Source organism: Mangifera indica, unplaced genomic scaffold, assembly GCF_011075055.1.
Source record: "Mangifera indica cultivar Alphonso unplaced genomic scaffold, CATAS_Mindica_2.1 Un_0033, whole genome shotgun sequence".
Classification (NCBI taxonomy): Eukaryota; Viridiplantae; Streptophyta; class Magnoliopsida; order Sapindales; family Anacardiaceae; genus Mangifera; species Mangifera indica.
In genome coordinates this window covers 78,360-97,514 of record NW_025401125.1, presented here as the reverse complement: position 1 = coordinate 97,514, position 19,155 = coordinate 78,360, and the positions used below count along the sequence as shown (strand labels likewise).

Sequence of the window (19,155 nt, the reverse complement as noted above, 5' to 3'; positions counted from 1 at the left end):
AATAATGCTACCAATGATATATATAGTTTGTTAAGGTTTTTTACAAGAAATTTAGGTAATCCTTTCACTACCACCCTTTAGAACTCTAGCGACCTCGAACGAAGGATTGTGCTAAAATGATGACTATGAATCTCCATACAGAATTCTCTCCCTTAGCAAGGTAGCCATTCAGCCAGCTGAGAGTGTTTATATTAGGACTTCTTAAGCAAAACAAAAAGAAATAATTTAAGATATTTAGCCAGAGATGGCGTAACACTGTTTGTCTGTAAATTCTTCGTGGGTATGGTTTTCATTATTTTTGTTTTTCAGAAACCTCCCAAAAATAAAAATATATGTTAATTGTAACTGAATTAGCATAATTCATCTTAACCATATTTTTTACTTCTTGTTTGACCAATACACACCGATTTGGAGAAGTTCCATCACCACCACAATTTCCTTTGATTTATCTTTGCAAATGGATTTTTTATCCTCTGATGACACATTATTCTTCTTGTTTAACTGTTCCTTTCTATGCACTTAGCCTAAAAGTATAACTGTGCATAAAACAGATGCACATGAAGAGTTAATTTGAATACACTCTCATGCACATGGATCCACGTGTACCTGTCATGTGTTTTCTACCGCTTGCCATCCACTTTTGGAAAGTTATATACGGGTGTGTGTCTCATGCTACACGTTCATGCATATCTTCCCTTAGAGCAAACATGAGATTCTCAAACTTTTGAAATTTCTAAAACAACACGTGTATATGAGACTATATATGGACGTGTGTCACAATATGAAAATTCCACACTAAGGGTTTCTACACTGTTTTGGTCAAGCATAAGGTCATTCAACATATATATAGGTCTGTATCAGGAGTTTCTAAGTTCCCTATACCATTTATTTACTAAGAAACACTTATTAAAATCTATGTACACAACACAACTAGAGCATTACAACTCCAAATTAATTACTGTGTTTGCAATGTCATTTCATGGTATGATGCTGGATGTCAAATAACAGGGTGTTTGAATATTATTTGTAATCAAATTGAATCAAATCAATCGAACCAAAAAATAAATTCCATAAAAAACTAGTTTAGATATTAGTTTAAGAATACGGAATAACTAGACTTTTGAATGATCTACAAATATGTATTTTTTGTTAAAACAATTAAGTAAATCAAACCAATTTCAAAAAATATAACCAAAAAATAATAAAATGTGAAGCTTAATCTAAAAAAATTAGTAAAAATAATAAAGTAAAATAATCTTCTATTTAAAATCGATTAATTAATCATAAAGTTGCACCTTGACCCGGCAAAGATTCCTCTTGTTGGGTTATTAAAGCTCCCTTAACCCCCTTTTATTTTTTTAAATTGACGGTTGTGGGTCACATCTTCTTTATATTCTCCATGGTTCACCACATTTTCATTAAATTGTAATTTAGAGATAATTACAATTCTAATATAAGTGAAATAAATAAATATTAATAAAAAAAATTAAAATCACAACAAAAGAAGTCTAACATCCAATTGTTAAAAAAGCAATGTTATGTGTACCCATTTTTAATACATAATTCATGTACATAGTGATGTGTCATAATGTAATTAGGTGATTTTAAAATATGTGTCATCATATGATAAGAAAATATCCAATCACACGATAATACTCATCTGTGTACATAAATTATGTATCAAAAATGGGTATACATAGTTTTATTGTTGTTAAAATTAAAATTCAATTTTAAAATCCACATGTTTTTTTACGTACTAATTAAAAAGAATTAGTTTAAATATTATACATGATGATCTATATATCTGAATATCAATAAATTATATAAAAATAAAACAAATTAGAATAATATACTTCTTCAATTTAACATGATTTTTTATTCAATATATTTTGAAAATGCTAATTAATATCTTTATTATGAATTGTATACCAACTTGGTAATTTGATGTATCCAAAATTTTAATTCGTCAAAGTTACGTACACTTTTTTAATATAAAAATATGTATCCGAAATCTTAATTTTTATTTTAAATGTAATTTGGATAATTTGAAAGAAAAAAAAATCATTCTACAAACAACTTATTGTTTAAAATATACATACATTTATAGCATTCAATTAAAAATAAGAAAATAATAAAAACAGTGACTTACTGTTTTATAAATTCAATTTTAGAAAAATAATACTGCATCTGTTTAATTTGCATAATATATTAAATTAATTTAAAAAAAGAAAATAATAATTTTTAAAAAAATCAGGGAGGGCCTTGTCTGCCTATTTTCAAAATTTTTTAATTATGAGCTTAACCTCACACTACGGCAGACTGCGGCTTTTTTTCACACATTTCTTATACAACTGAGCAGTTGAAGGAACCAAAAAGTTGCAATGGAGATGCTTAAACATTTTTTGTTCGAGTTCTTGTGCATTGTTGCTCTTACAAAGCAGCTGGTTCATGGTCAGAGTCAATCAGGTTTCAATAAACAATTTTAAGTGTTAATTTATTTCTATTTACTAACTATATTGATATACTAAGGATCCCTCTCTGTCTAACCATATTTTTTTCCCAGGTTTTAAAAGCATAGATTGTGGAATATCAGAAAACTCCGGCTATACTGATAAGCTGGCAGGCCTAAACTATACTTCTGATGCAACATTCATAGACTGGTGTAAGCAAAAATATATCACCAGAATACACCAGTATCACCCTGGAACAACAATTCTTGAATGTTAGAAGCTTCCCAGAAGGTGTAAAAAATTGTTACACCCTGAAAGTGAAACCATTACATGGAAATCTGAAGTTTTTTATTAGAGCAAGATTCATGTATGGCAATTATGATGGCCAGGGGCAAGTACCAAGCTTTCATCTACTTCTTGAAGCTGACGTGTGGGATTCAGTGGAATTGCAAGATGCATCCACTATTGTTACAAAGGAGATCATTCATATCCCCAAGAAAAATTATGTATATGTCTGCCTTGTGAACACAGGCTCGGGAACACCATTCCATTTACCAAATGTAATACTCTTAGATACGTTTAAGGGACATTTATGTTTTTTGACCTTCTTTTGAGATATTTCTAATTTTAAATATATATGTTCAAATATGTGTATGTGTGTGTATATATATATTTATATAAAACAATTACAAAGAGACAAATGTATATATAAGATATATATCTATATTAAAAAGTGTATATATATATATATAAAGACAAAAAAGACAAAAAAAAAAGAACTTTATGCCTTTTTCCATCATTTTTTCCTGTCTCTTCCAGAAGAAAGCAGCCTTCTTCATGTTTTTTCTTTGTTTTTGGAAGAAAAGTGAATGATTTAAAGGGTTTTGAAAGAAAAATAAGGAAAAATTAAAAGAGGAAACACTTTGGAGGCCTTGGTAACTAAAAGATATCCTTCTTTTTCCTTTACCTATGTTTATATATATATTGGATGTATGTTATATGAATATGTTAATATATTTTGGTGTTAATTTAAGGTGGTTTTCATGATAAAAAAAGTAAGACACAGAGGAGGGATCCAACTTGACAAAAATTAGCTAAAAATAAGGTAAGTGGAATCATTCTTGGTATGTTTCATATTTTATGCTTTTGGTTCTTTTGCTCTATATTATAAATGATGATTTTGAAGTTGAGAAATGTTGTTTTGTCATTTGGGGTATCTATGTGTTTGATTTTGTTCATGGTAGAGAGTTGAAAAATATTTACAGTTTTGTCACTAAATTCGTCCCATATTTTGATTGTCTTATCTAATGAATCATGAGTGTTATTATAGCTTGTTGAAAAGTTCTTTGAATCTTCTTTTCAATGATACATAGCTTGTATGAATTAGAGATCGTTTGGACTATTAAATTGCATAAACAAAAAAATTGTCTTATCAAATAAATAATAAACACAGTTTTTTGTCACTGATTTCATCCCACATTTTAACTGTCTTATCTAATGAATCATGAGTGCTATCATAGTTTGTTGGAAAGCTCTTTGAATCTTTTTTTCAATAATATATAACTTATATGAATTACAGACCATTTGGACTGTTAAATTATATGAACAAAAATACTACCCTACAAAATGAGCAATCTAATGAATAGTAATTTATAGTTTTTGGAAAGAAAGAAAAGGAGGAGAAAAAGAAAAGAAAGAAAGGAAATGAAATAAATGAGAGAAAAAGAAAAGAAAGAAAGCTATGAAAAGGAATTTGGACTTAAGATTCAGGGGTTGTCCCAAGAGTTTAGTTTAGTGGTGACATATATAATTGTGTATATATTTGTATACCCAAAATGAGTATACGTAGTATTGCTCTTTTCATTTATGATTTGGAATTTTGTATTTATGAAAGTTTTAACTCATTGTTCGTAGTTTCTGAATATCTACTCAAAACTCTAAAATATAAGTTTGGTCTAATTGGATTATCTAATTTGTTGTGCACATTTTTGAATTATGGCCAAGTCACCTGAATTATAGGTGATATCTGATTTTGAAATTCTGGTTGGATCATCGAATTACCATTGACATTTGATTTTGAAATTTTGATCGGGTCACCTAAAGGATAGGTGACATAAGTCTTAAAATATTTTTGAGATTAATATATGAAAATGTTCATATATATTTTGGTATTTAAACATTGTTTTATATGTTTAAACGTCTGATTTTATTTTACTTTCTTTATCAGTATTCAAATTAAATGTTTTTGCGTGCATATATCACGTTTGGTTTCTACTTAAATTTTGATACAGAGTGTGAGTGACTGTTTAACGGTTAAGGATTAAGGAGAAAAAAATAACTGAAGAGACTAAATAAAAGAAAATTAATACCCATTTGATTTTATATTTTTTACTAAGGATAATTACTCTGTCATAATATTTTGAGGTTGAAAAAAAAAATTGTGTACTCAAAACTTTATTTGATTAAAAAAATTTTAAATTTTATTGTATATTTATATTAGTTTTGGGGTGTTATATTTACGTTAGGACATCTTAAGCAAAATAGAAAGAAATAATTTGTGACTTCAAGCTAGATATGGCTTTTCATGTTATGATGCTAAATGTTAGATAAGGGGTGCTTGAATATTATTTAGTAATCAAATCAAATCGAATGAAATCACGTAAATTAAACCAAAAAAAAAAGTTATATGAAAAACTAATTTATATACTAATTTGAATTTAGAATAACCAGATTTTTGAATCGATTATAAGTTCATATTTAACAAAAAAATTAAAAATAATAAAATAAAATAATTTTTTAAAATTCAATATAAAATGCATTAATAAAAAATTTTATTCAATTAATTAATATCTCCAATTTAAATTTAAATAATCTTTAAAATGAGTCGACTTTTAAATAAAATTTATTATCATTTTATTTTATAATAAAACCAGATGATCACTTTTTCTTTCATAGAAAGAAACGTGTAACACATTGATTGCGTCTTGACCCTGCAAAGCTCTCTCTTGTTGGGTTGGGTTATTAAAGTTCTGTCAACCCTTTCTATATTTTTAAACAAAAGTTGATAAGTCAATAGCTGGTTGTGGGTCACATTCTATTTATACTTGTCTGCCCTCCATGCTGGGCTCACCTGTCATTTTTTTACCTTCTTTCACACGAATTATTTTTTAGCATTTTGACGAAATATCAGCAACAACGCACTATGAGGTTCACCAATCGTTTTCTTTCTTTCTTTCTTTTACAGACGAATTCATTTTTAACACTTCGTAGAAATTTCAACTACAACGTACTATGAGGTTGAAGGGTGAAACGTTCAACCTTTGGATCTGACAAACTTGAAGGCATAATAAATTGTTTTACAGAAATTTCTACCTAGAATTTTTTCATCTGTTGGATAAATATCTTGGACAGCACTGGCTTTCTTTGTAAATATTGATTGATATAATGAAGTTGTAAGCATCAGTTTGTGCTTGAATTAGCATACCCTCGTTGAATTCTGTGGAGCAAAATGACTACTTGACTGAAAGTTCCTAAAATATTTGTTCACTTTTTCTCAGATTAGTATGAATTCATATGAATGGCTGCTCACAGTCACAGTATGCCGAATGGTTTCTTTGGGGCCTTTAAATCAGGTCCTTAGTGGAGATAATATTCTTCCAAAAACATTTTAATCCAAAATGCTAAAATATATATATGATCTCTTATATGTTACTTAAATTATAACTTACCAGTAAAAGTTATTTTCTTGAAAGAACATGAACTTGATTGTTGATGATCAGTCTGGTTGTAAGAAGAAAATTAAACTTCTCTGATGTAAATGAAGTGATAAGGGACCCTTCATATTTGATTACATTCCAACCAACAATGCTACCCCTACCCCAAAGTTATGAATCAGATAACTTTAGAATTAAAAGTCTTTTTAGGCAATAACAGGGCCAAGACTTTTGCTTTGGGGAACTCCTTGACTCTATCATTGTTTGTCAATTAACTAATGAAAATTTTTTAAAAATCACATAATTTTGAGCCAAAAAAATATTACAATATCAAAAAAATTGAAAGGACAAAGTGCAATAACACAATTTTCTATTTGGTAAAACATTTTCAATGTGAAGAGTTAAAAAAAAAAGTGATTCACTTAAATCTAATATAATCAAGTGTGTACATCAACCACAATCTAGACACAATATTTCACACAAATTTTGAAATATTCACAACTCTGATACAAGGAGCACGTAAAGATTTACAAAAAGATAATTCTAATCATGATAGAAACAATATCTTCAAATCTAACTGTTAAAGTTAAAACTCAATTGTCTGGATTAAAAATCCATATGTCATTTGCATATTGATTAAACAATCAATTAAAATGTTATACTTAGAGATTTGTATATTTGAATGTCGAATTGTCGATCGATTATCAAAAAATAAAACAAGTTAGAATAATATAATTTAACATGATTTTTCACTTCGATATATTCTGAAAACACTAATTGTTATCTTTATTGTGAATTATATAAAAACTTGGCTAATCTGATGTATCCGAAATCTTAATTCTTATTTTGAATATAACTTGGTTATTTTTTCAAAATTATATATGTTTTTTTTACGAGAAAATATATATAAAAAATCATAATTCTCATTTTAGATATAATTTGAGAAATTTAAAGGAACACAAAAAAAATAAAAATCCATAGGACACAATTACAAACAACTTATTCTAATTGAATAATCAAAATATGCATACATTTATAGCATTCAATTAAAAATAAGAAAAAAAGAAATTAAAAAGTGTATAAATGATTTATTGTTTTATAAATCTACTTCATAAATTTTACAATAAAACTAAGTAAACTTTTTTAAATACATAAATAAGTACATATTTGATATATGTTATTATGTAATTAAATGATTCTAAATTTAAGATAAAGTGACATCTAATCATATAATGATACATATAAATATATATTTATTTATATATTTAGACATGACAAGTGGGTTTGACCAACCCGAGGCATAGCTAAAAAGCATGGCTCAAAAGGTCATGACCTGCTATTATAGTAGGTTGTGCCCGCTCGTGGGCCTACTAGGTCGTGCCACAGGTTGGCCTAGCACGACACAATACTATACCAAATATTTTAAAAATAAATAAAAAAATTATAATAAAAAAATTATAATTTTTTTTAAGAAATGAAAATTTTAGGTTAAAAAAAATGAGTTGAGTTATTTGGGTCAATCTCAAATATGTGAGATAACCAAAATTTAAGTTTGATTAAAGTATGATAGTGAATATTTATTTATAGTACGTGAAAAAAGTGAATAATTGTATTCTTTTAAATGTGAGACCCTTTTGCAAGAGTGCAAAGTGTAAAAATGTCCTGCATCTAAAAAAATACAATCATTTACTTCTTTCATACACTATAAATAAATGTAAAACAAAGCATAAATTTAAACCAAACTAAAGTTTTAGATCTCACATTGATGAGATTGATCATGAGAACTAAACTCACCAATTATAAAAAAGTTTGTTTTCTTTTTAATCATAATTCAATTTCTTAACATGTTTTCTTTTATTAGAATACATAATTTTAAAAAATTATTTTTTATTAAAATTAATGAACTACTATTAAAGGCTTGACATGGTCCGACCCTATATATATAGGGTCATGTTGTGGGTCTAGTAAAATTTGCAGGTCAGCTCGACAGGAAGGCTCACTAACATACTGACCTTAGGCTTGGCACGGCTCACAAGCCCAGTGAGCTGTGTCGAAACTGGCCTGGACCAACCCGCCACAATTCACTACCATGTCTATGTGTACTCTAAGTGAGTACAAATAGTATTACTCTAAATTTTAAGATAAAAACAATGTTTGTAAACCAAAACAATAAAGCTAAGAGTCTAGCATTTTTAACTTTGAAAATAAACCTTAACAAATAAGATTGGAAATTAATAAGATTGGAATTTGGAGATGATAAGTGAAATCAAAGTTGACATTTGACTTTTCTTCCATATGAACTGTGGTTTTTTTCACACATTCTTATACAATTGGGGAGTAGAAGGAACCAAAAAGTAGCAATGGAGATGTTTAAACATTTTTCGTTAGTTCTTGTGCATGGTTGCTCTTACAATGCAGCTGGTTCATGGTCACAGTCAATCAGGTTTCAATAACACAATTTTCTATTTAATAACTTTATAGATATACTGAGGATCTCTCCGTTTAACCATATTTTTTTCCCAGGATTTATTAGCATAGATTGTGGAATATCAGAAAACTCCGGCTATACTGATAAGCTAACAGGCCTAAATTATACTTCTGATGCAATATTCATAGAGACTGGTGTAAGCAAAAATATATCGCCAGAATACACCAATATCACCCTGGAACAACAATTCTTGAATGTTAGAAGCTTCCCAGAAGGTGTAAAAAATTGTTACACCCTGAAACCACTACAAGGAAATCTGAAGATTTTTATTAGAGCAACATTCATGTATGGCGACTATGATGGCCAGGGGCAAGTACCAAGCTTTGATCTACTTCTCGAAGCTGATGTGTGGGATTCGGTGCAATTGAAAGATGCATCCACTATTGTCACCAAGGAGATCATTCATATTCCCAAGAAAAATTATGTATAATCATTCATATTCCCAAGAAAAATTATGCATATGTCTGCCTTGTGAACACAGGCTCCGGAACACCTTTCATTTCAGCACTAGAATTAAGGCCTGTGACTAATTCCACTTACCAAACTGAATCAGGATCACTGCTACTCTCTTGGCGGTGGGATGTTGGTTCAACACACAATGGGACATCCAAGTGATTCATTTTATATTATCAAAATTTTTTTAAATAAAGTTTTGATTTCTTAGTAAAAGTGTATGATGCAGATACAGAGATGACCCTTTTGATCGCATATAGACACCCTACAAAAGCAACAGATGGGTTTTGATAAGCAGCTCCCAGCCTATAGATTTCAGTGAGAACATATTCAGGCCACCATCTGCTGTCATGAGGACTGCAGTGGTACCAGCAAATATAAGCTATTCCTTGCAGTTCAATTGGGAGCGCTCAAATAACATATCCGGATTTTATGTTTATTTCCATTTTGTTGGAGTTCAACAGAATCAGCTCAACCAGAGTAGACAACAGGCCATCTACTTAAATAGAAAACTGTGGAGCAACCCTTACATTTCTGTGTACAACTTAGACCTCAAAACCATTTATAGCACAAAATCCATAGATGCAGAAATGATTGATTTCTCAATCATCAAAACTGAAAATTCATCCTTACTACCCATCCTTAACGCTTTTGAGGTATATACAGTCAAGGAATTCTCCCAATTCCTAACAAACCAACAGTATGGTATGTTCTTCCAAGCAATTAGTCTTTTTTTTTTTTTTTAAGTGTAGATGATTTAACTCTTCTTTAGTCCACCTTGATTTAACTCGTCTATGTATATGCATATTCGCAACTATTAGTTGATGCTGTCATGAATATCAAGTCAATATATGGATTGAAAAACATTTGGCAATGAGATCCATGTAGCCCTAAAAAGTATCTGTGGCAAGGTATTAATTGCAGCTATGATGATTATAATCCCCCCTGGTAGAACTGGCCACAGGCCGGTTTGGCCTATGAACCGGACCGAAACTGGTCCGTATAAAATTGGAATCGGAACTGACCTAAACCAAAATTGAAGCAAGATTTTAATGGTTCGGTTCTGGTTTGTCTATTTTTGAATTCCAAAACCGTCGGTTCATGTCCGGTTCATAAACCGACAGTTAAACCGGTGGTTCAAATCTTATGAACAGGATTTATTTAATTTTTTTGAATTTTTTTACTTTTTAAATTTTAAAAAGGGCACCAATGGTCCCCTAGATGTTTTTTAAATTATTTTTTTTAATTTTATCATAAATATCCATTTAATCTCTCAAGTCTCTCACTCAATATTTCAAACTCTCTCATTTATTCTCATTTCTCATTTTTTCAATTCTCAATACTCTCTCAATCTTTCAATCAAATTCTCTCAAGTTCAATTAAATTCTTTCTTTATTTTTTATTAATTTCAATTTCAATTTCAATTATACAATTCATAATTAATTAAAGAATTTATCCCTACAATTAATTTTTATTTGTTATTATTTTTTCATTATCTTTCATAATTAATTATATAATTAATTTTATTTATTATCAAAAATGACAAGTAGTGAAAATTCTTTAGGTAATAGGAGATTTGGTCAATATTCATATATATCAAATATGAATGAAGATAAATTTGTAGAAAATTTTTCAACATAAGAAAGTGAAAGTCAATATGTAGAGCTGGAGTAGCAACAACAACATTAACAACAAATGGAGATGGAACAACAACCCCAAAAAATTTTTACCTTTGATATTTTCAAGTTTCATTTTAAGAAAATATAAAAAGAAGATGATAATTTTGAATGTTGCTTACAATTATTGTAAGTAAATTTATAAATTTAAGCAAGGAGGTGGATATGGGACGTTCAAAAGGCACTTGGAGTCGAAACATCCAAAAAAATTGGGCAAAATAAAGGTCAAACACAAATAACTGTGTATGGTTCTCCACTTAAATTTTAAATCTCTATTTATTTATAGTGATAATAAAAATAAAGAAGAATTTGCAAAAATAATAGAAATAGATCACTTAGCATTTAGTTTTGTTGAAATTTTAAGTTTTAATAATTATTGTAAACTGCATTAAATCCTACACATAAAACCATTCCAAGAAACATATTAAAAAGATCATTATTAAGTTTGTATAAAAAACAAAAAAAATTAATTCAATTATTTTCAAATTTTGATGGACGTGTATCTATATGTAGTGATATTTGAAGTGACCATTGACAAGTTCACTCTTATATGGATATAACTTGTCATTGGATAGATAATAAATTTCAATTACAAAAAAGAATTTTAACATTTAGTGTGTTTGATGATCGACATACAACCAATAATATTTATAGAGTAATTAAAAGAATATTAAAAGAATATTAGAAGAATATTAGAAGAATATATACTAGTTTTTAAAATTTTTTTAATTTCATTTGATAATGCGGCTGCAAATATGACCTCAATTATTGATTTAAAAAAAATTTGCAACCCCAATTTAGGTGATAGATTTTTTTATATTAGATGTGCATGTCATGTATTAAATTTATGTGTACAAGATGGTTTAAAATATCTTAATAATTATATTAGTCCAATAAAAACAACAATTTCATTTTTATGGACGTATCCCCAAACTATGAAAGAATGAAATAAATTTTGTAAACTACATAATAAGATATCAAAAAGATTTCTTAAAGATGTGTCGACTCATTGAAATTCTACATATAAATTATTCAACGAGTCTTTTGATTATAGAAAATTATTATGCATATTTATTTCACAAAATATACCACAAGTTACATTTTATCCCCAACATTGGAATATTTGTAAGATAATTTTAAACGTATTAAGAAATTTTAATAATGCAACTTATACTTTAAGTGAAGTTTATTATCCCACTTCTTATTTGTTTTTAAATGAAGCCTTTAATATTATTGGGGCTTTACAAAAAGCCGAACAAGATGTTATTTTAAAAGAAACTATTTTTTTAATAAAAATAAAATGGTTAACTTACTATAAAGAAATTCCAAAAATTTATCTTGTTGCTTTTTTTTTTAATCCTAGGTTTAAATTAGATGGTGTTGCAGATTATTTAACATTATATTATGAATGCATGTAATTAGATTGTGAAGTTAATATTTCATTAACTATAACTAATATTGTGAATTTAATTAAAAAAATTTATGTTGAATATTCATTAGTTTATGGTAACCAAAGTGGTTCTTCTTCCTCTCTACCACCTATTGCCCCATCATCAACCCAAAATACTAATCATGGTGATCGTATTATAATGCAGAAGGGTAAAAGACCAAGAGGAACATCAGACTCCACCTCGAAGCTTGGTATTTATCTAACCACTACTTTTGAGTTTGGTGACAACAATATAAGTAAAGACTTTCCAATTTTAGAATGGTGGAGTCGACATATATCAACCTATCCAACATTAATAGCTATTACTAAACAAGTCCTAGCAGCACTAACATCAACTGTAGCAGTAGAACAAACTTTTAGTTAAAGGAGCAATATATTGGACGAGAGACGATCAAGTTTAGCTCCCAAATCTATTGAAGTTCAAGTATGTATGGACGATTGGACAAAAGCTGAATTATGCCAATAAGATATAACAGTAGACTTTAATGAAGAACCCCTTGATTTAACTACGAATAGTTTGATGATGGGAGCCAGTAGTCAAGATAGCTAAAGTGAATGATAAGGTAAGGAGTCACCATCGGCTATCGAATATGCAAAGCTAAGAAAACTACGTAGACTTTAATTCTTCTAAGTCCCAAGAAGAGCCTTTTTTTATTTTTTTATTTTAATTATTATAATTATTAATTAAAAAAATAAATCGGGTCATGTATTAAAATTGACGTTTCAATATCGGTTTCGAATCGAGGCCATGAACCGGAACCATCAGTTTCGAACCAGTTATGAACCGTCCTGTAACGGTTCCAATTCAAGGTTCTTATTTTTTTGAACCATGAACTGACGGTTTCGAACTAAAACTACCGATTCATGAACCGTGGCTAGGAGTACCCTCTGGATTATATCCCTGTGAGTCTTCACCTTTAAACCATCATCCTAGTTTCAATTTTCGTAAGTTTGATCCAGAATCCATTTTCTTTTATAACAAAATAATTCTTCATGCAACCAGGAACTTATCATTTAAAGGAATACCTAGGGAGATATCTCCTTACATATTTAGTCTCACATTGATAAAATCTCTATAAGTATCTTAATCAGAATAAACTTGTAAGAGCATGGAAAACAGATCAGTTTGATATTCTGAATCACCTTTCAGGGACTTGTCGAATAACTGTTTGACTGGACCAGTGCCTGAATTTCTATCACAGCTATTAGTCCTCACAGTGCTGTAAGTTTTCTTAAACAGAATTATGATGGATAAACTAAGTTTCCTGGTTGAACAAAAAAAAAATTATGGATTATGTTTACCATTCACTTGCAGAAACTTAAGTGGAAATAAACTCGGAGGTTCAATTCCAGCCAACCTCATGGGCAGAAAACAGAATGGTTTGCTATCACTAAGGTGTGCTTTCAGTTCAAAGGAGCATACTGATTCAGTTCAAAGCCTAAGTTTATACTATAGATTAAAGTTATAAATTTGAGTTGAACATCACTTACTTCAAATTTGACTCGATTTAAAAAATGAATTAACTTTTTATACAATAGATGCAATGTAAAAGTTGAAAAGGAAAAAAAAGAATGGTCTAATGTACAATAGATTTTTCCCTATATAACATATATGCAATTGTTTTTAGATGTGATGCTAACATTTCTGATTCAATTCAAAAGCACATGTTATTTAGTCAATAAAAAATGGCATTGTATGTAAATATGAGAGTCCTTAATTGACTAATTAACTAGACAAATCTTTTCATCCTTAACTGATGTAAGATGCACAGACAGAGTTTCACACCCCCCTCTTTTAGGGATGCATAGACAAATTTTAGACAAACTCAACATCTCTCTCAAACTTTTTCTAAAGGTGTAACATCTCTTTCGTGTTTTGTCTATGAATGTGTCATATGCACCTCCCTTACAAGATTTAGTATTCTCACTGAGATTTGTCTCACTATCACTCAAGAGGATATGAGAAGTTGTTTTGATACCATTGTAACATCTTTTGTCTAATAGTCTGATCGACTGTTAAGATATTGTCTACTTTAGATATAGTCCATCATAATTTTGTTTCTAGATTTTACAACTTAAAATATGTCTTGATAGCTTACAGAGCTTACAGATTATTTAACCAGATAATCCTTCTCATCTCTAACCGATATAAGATGCACAAACAAAATATAGATAAATTTATTATCTCTTATATGTTTTATTAATATAAGATTTATCCAATGGTGTTATGATATACCTTAACAAATAAGATTTAAAAATTGGAGATGACGAGTGAAAAATTTTAGAAAAATTAGAGATCTCTTTGATTTGTATTATATATTAAATTAAATTAATCAAAGAAAATAATAATTTTAAAAAAATAATGGTGGGCCTTATCTACCCATTTTTAAAAATTTTTATTTTGGGGCCTCCCCTCACGCTATGGCGAATCCGCCCCTCTCTGTAGGAATCTCCTGTGCAAATCAAAGTTGACATTTGACTTTTCTTCCATATGAACTGTGGCTTTTTCACACATTTCTCATACAATTGAGTAGTAGAAGGAACCAAAAAGTAGCAATGGGGATGTTTAAACATTTTTTGTTTGAGTTCGTGTGCATAGTTGCTCTTACAATGCAGCTGGTTCATGGTCAGAGTCAATCAGGTTTCAGTAACACAATTTTCAGTATTGATTTATTTCTATTTACTAACTATATTGATATACTAAGGATCTCTCTCTGTTTAACCATATTTTTTTCTCAGGCTTTATTAGCATAGATTGTGGAATATCAGAAAACTCTGGCTATACCGATAAGCTAACAGGCCTAAATAATACTTCTGATGCAACATTCATAAAGACTGGTGTAAGCAAAAATATATCACCAGAATACACCAATATCACCCTGGAACAACAATTCTTGAATGTAAGAAGCTTCCCAGAATGTGTAAAAAATTGTTTCACCTTGAAACCACTACAAGGAAATCTGAAGTTTTTTATTAGATCAAGATTCATGTATGGCGATTATGATGGCCAGATCTACTGCTTGAAGCTGATGTGTGGAATTCAGTGGAATTGAAAAATGCATCCACTATTGTTACAAAGGAGATCATTCATATCCCCAAGAAAAATTATGTATATGTTTGCCACGTGAACACAGGCTCCGGAACACCTTTCATTTAAGCATTAGAATTGAGGCCTGTAAGTAATTCCACTTACCAAACTGAATCAGGATCACTGCTACTCTCTTGGCGGTGGGATGTTGGTTCAAATAACAATGGAACATCCAGGTGGAACATTTTATAACATCAAAATTTGGTAAGTAAAATTTTGATTTCTTAGTAAAAGTGTGTGATGCAGATACATAGATGACCCATTTGATCGCATATGGACATCTTACAACAGCAACAGCTGGGTAGTGATAATTAGCTCCCAGCCTATTGATTCCAGTGATAACAGATACAGGCCACCATCTACTGTCATGAGGACTGCAGTGGTACCAGCAAATATAAGCAATTCTTGCAGTTCAATTGGGAGCACTCAAATAACTTTAACTGGATTTTATGTTTATTTGTGCTTTGCTGAAGTTCAAGAGAATCGACTCAGCCAGACTAGAGAACAGACCATCTACTTCAATGGAAATCTCTGGATCAACCCTTATGTTTTTGAGTACAACTTAAGCTCAATAACCATTTACAGCCCAAGATCCATAGAAACGGAAAGATTGATTTCTCAATCATCAAAACTGACAATTCATCCAGACCACCCATCCCTAACGCTTTTGAGGTATATACAGTCAAGGAATTCTCGCAATTCTCAACAAACCAACAGGATGGTATGTTGTAGATGATATCGTTCACTTTTTCCTTCATTTATTGATTTATTTTATCTTAGTCCATCTTGATCAACTCTTCTTTATGTATGCATATTTGCAACTTCAGTTGATGCTGTCATGAATATCAAGTTAACGTATGGATTGAAAAGCATTTGGCAAGGAGACCCATGTGGCCCTAAAAATTATATGTGGCAAGGTATTAATTGCAGCTATGAAGATTCTAATCCCCCCAGGATTATATCCCTGTGAGTTTTCACCTTTGAACCATCAACCTAGTTTCAATTTTCTTAAGTTTGATCCACACTCCATTTTCTTTTATAACAAAATGACTCTTTATGCAACCAGGAACTTATCATCTAGTGGAATATCTGGAGAGATATCTCCTCACATATCCGGTCTCACATCGATAAAATCTTTATAAGCATCTCAATTCGAATAAACCCGTAAGAGCTCTTAAACTGTTATTGATGGAAAACAAGTCAGTCTGATATTCTCAATCACTATTCAGAGACTTGTCGAATAATAACTTGATTGGCCCAATGCCTGAATTTCTATCGTAGTTTCCTCAAAGTGTTATAAGTTTTCTTAAACAGGATTATGATGTATAAACTAAGTTTATAGGTTGAACAAAAAATCTTATGGATTATGTTTACTTTTAACTAGCAGAAAATTAAGTGGAAATAAACTTAAAGGTTCAATACCAGCCGCTCTCATGGACAAAAAGCAGAATGGTTTCCTATCACTAAAGTTTATTTTCAATTCAAAGGAGCATATTGCTGCTAAATTATAGATCTCTTGACTACTTGTAGCAATCAGCACTACATATTGTTATCATTCAAGTATTATATTAATGATTCCCATTTATTCTAGTGTGGAAGGAAATCCAGATCTTTGTCTTGAAGCTTCCTGCAAAGGCAGAGACAAAACCAAACTTACTGTTCCGGTAGTAGTTGTTCCAATAGTAGCAGTAGTAGTTTCAATTTTTGTCATCCTAACTGCAATGACTATTTTATGGAACTTCAAAACAAGAAAACAAGGTAAAAATCATCGCACAAGAAATTATTAGAAGTTTTTGAACATCCACTCTACTCATGCTTATTGAAGTTGATGCCCTTATCCAGTTGGGAAGAAGAATGAATCATTGGAGTCAAAAACTCCAAGGTATAAATACTCTGATTTAGTGAGATTTACCAATAACTTTGAGAAGGCTATTGGAAAAGGAGGATTTGGAGCAGTTTACCGTGGATGCATGGATGACACTCAAGTAGCTGTGAAGATGCTTTCTCCATCATCAGTTCAAGGATATAAGGAATTTAAAGCTGAGGTGTATCAATCAACCATTTTACTAGAAACTTTCGACTTCCTCACACATGATTGGCTAACCATGTTTATTGTTTTACAGATTGAGCTTCTTATGAGAGTTCACCATAAGAACCTGACAACACTTATATCCTTGAATTCAGAGATCAAGTAGGCATTGAATTAACTCAATTGCTTAATTATTGTTCAAGAATGAAGTTGGAAGCTCTAAGTAAGTAGGCACGTTCATTAAATTATGGAAGCTCTAAAATTTGTTATTGGCATTCATAGGGATTGATACGAACAAACCAAGTTCGAATATTGTCTAACTCAAATTTGGTTCGAATAAAAAATTATTCGGTTTGAGTTTATTGAATCAAAATTGAGGGTGATTCGAGTTTAATTTGAATAAAAAAGGTTTGACTCGAGTTTGGTTTGCATTTATGATTCAAATTTGTGACTCAGATTTATGGTTTGAGTTTGTGACTCATCGACAAAATAATGTTGTTTTATCAAATAATAGACAAAACGATGTTATTTTGTAAATGAGTTACAAACTCAAATCATAAATCCAAGCCATAGATTAAAACTATAAATTCAAATTGAACTAATGCTATGAATTCAAACTATAGATTCAAGTTTTAAATTAGAGTCGAACACCCCTTATTTCAAATTTGACTCGATTGACAAAATGAACTTTTTAAATTTGAACTTGGTTTAAATTCAAATTAAATGAATTCAAGTTAAGTCAAACTAACTTTTGAGATTGAATTAACTCAATTTAGATCCAATTTTAATTAACAAATCTGTAAAAAGTAGACTCGATGTAAAAGTTGAGAAGGAAAAAAAAGAATGGTCTAATATACAATAGACTTTTCCATATATAACATATATATATGCAATTGTTTTTAGATGTGATGCTAACATTTCTGATTCAATTCAAAAGCACATGTTATTTAGTCAATAAAAAATGGCATTGTATGTAGATTCTTCGTGAACGTGGTTTTCATTATTTTTTATTTTTCAGAAACCTCCCAAAAATAATAATATATGTCAATTGTAACTGAATACCACACTGATTTGGAGAAGTCCTCTCACCACCACAAGCTGGTTTGATTTTTCTTTGCAGATGGATTTGTCAATAACTCCAAAATAATCAAGCAGTGCCAGTTTTTCTTGGTGTGATGCTGGATGTTAGATAAAAATCAAATCAAATTGAATTGATTAAACTAAAAAATAAGTTAGATATCAATTTAATAATACAGAATAACCAGCTTTTTGAATTAATTATTCTTGTTGGGTTATTAAAGTTCCGTCAACGCTTTTTGTTTTTTATAAATTGAGTTGACAGTCAACAGCTGGTTGTGGGTCACATTTTCTTTGTACTTCTCTGCCCTTCGTGTTCACCAGTCATGATTTTAACCTCTTTCACGAGCGAATTCAGTTTTAACACTGTAGAAAGGCCAAACAACTATTTCCCACCCAAGGTATGCTGCAATCTTAGTTTCCACCCTTTAACTATGGAAACACCAAACACCCACCCATGAGCAGTTAAAATTAACGATGATAAGGGTAAAATTGTCATTTTCTCTATAATATTAAAAATAAACTAAAATAGAATCTACTTTTGCCTCCCTAAACTTTAAAAACTAAAATTATCCTCCAGCTTAAGTTTTAAAAAATTATAGTTTCATCCTAGGGTTTCGTTTTGAAATCTCCGGCGACATCTCTGGCTCTATTGCCGACGCCCTCTCCCTCCCGAAGCATCCTCTCCTTTCAGCGATCTCTTTCCTCCTATTTGGACGCTCGATCAACGT

General features: G+C 30.1%; 1 protein-coding gene across 1 annotated transcript; it reads left to right on the top strand.

Moving 5' to 3' along the window:
- Positions 1 to 8,523: 8,523 nt before the first annotated feature.
- LOC123206353 (putative leucine-rich repeat receptor-like serine/threonine-protein kinase At2g19230) lies at positions 8,524 to 17,513 on the top strand. The gene is made up of 14 exons (XM_044623532.1): positions 8,524 to 8,584; positions 8,687 to 9,009; positions 9,099 to 9,262; positions 13,381 to 13,452; positions 13,546 to 13,626; positions 15,565 to 15,700; positions 15,904 to 16,039; positions 16,146 to 16,284; positions 16,385 to 16,456; positions 16,548 to 16,598; positions 16,703 to 16,786; positions 16,910 to 17,076; positions 17,161 to 17,363; positions 17,442 to 17,513. Exons 1-14 carry the CDS (start codon positions 8,524 to 8,526, stop codon positions 17,511 to 17,513), a joined length of 1,761 nt encoding a protein of 586 aa, XP_044479467.1.
- Positions 17,514 to 19,155: the final 1,642 nt, after the last annotated feature.

What these genes read in the sequence shown, in the direction of transcription:
- LOC123206353 (XM_044623532.1), top strand. Translation starts at nt 8,524, where the DNA reads ATGGAGATGTTTAAACATTTTTCGTTAGTTCTTGTGCATGGTTGCTCT. An exon ending in AATGGTTTGCTATCACTAAG is followed by an intron (nt 13,627 to 15,564) that starts GTGTGCTTTCAG and finishes TGTGTGATGCAG; the next exon opens with ATACATAGATGACCCATTTG. An exon ending in CTTCAAAACAAGAAAACAAG is followed by an intron (nt 17,077 to 17,160) that starts GTAAAAATCATC and finishes GCCCTTATCCAG; the next exon opens with TTGGGAAGAAGAATGAATCA.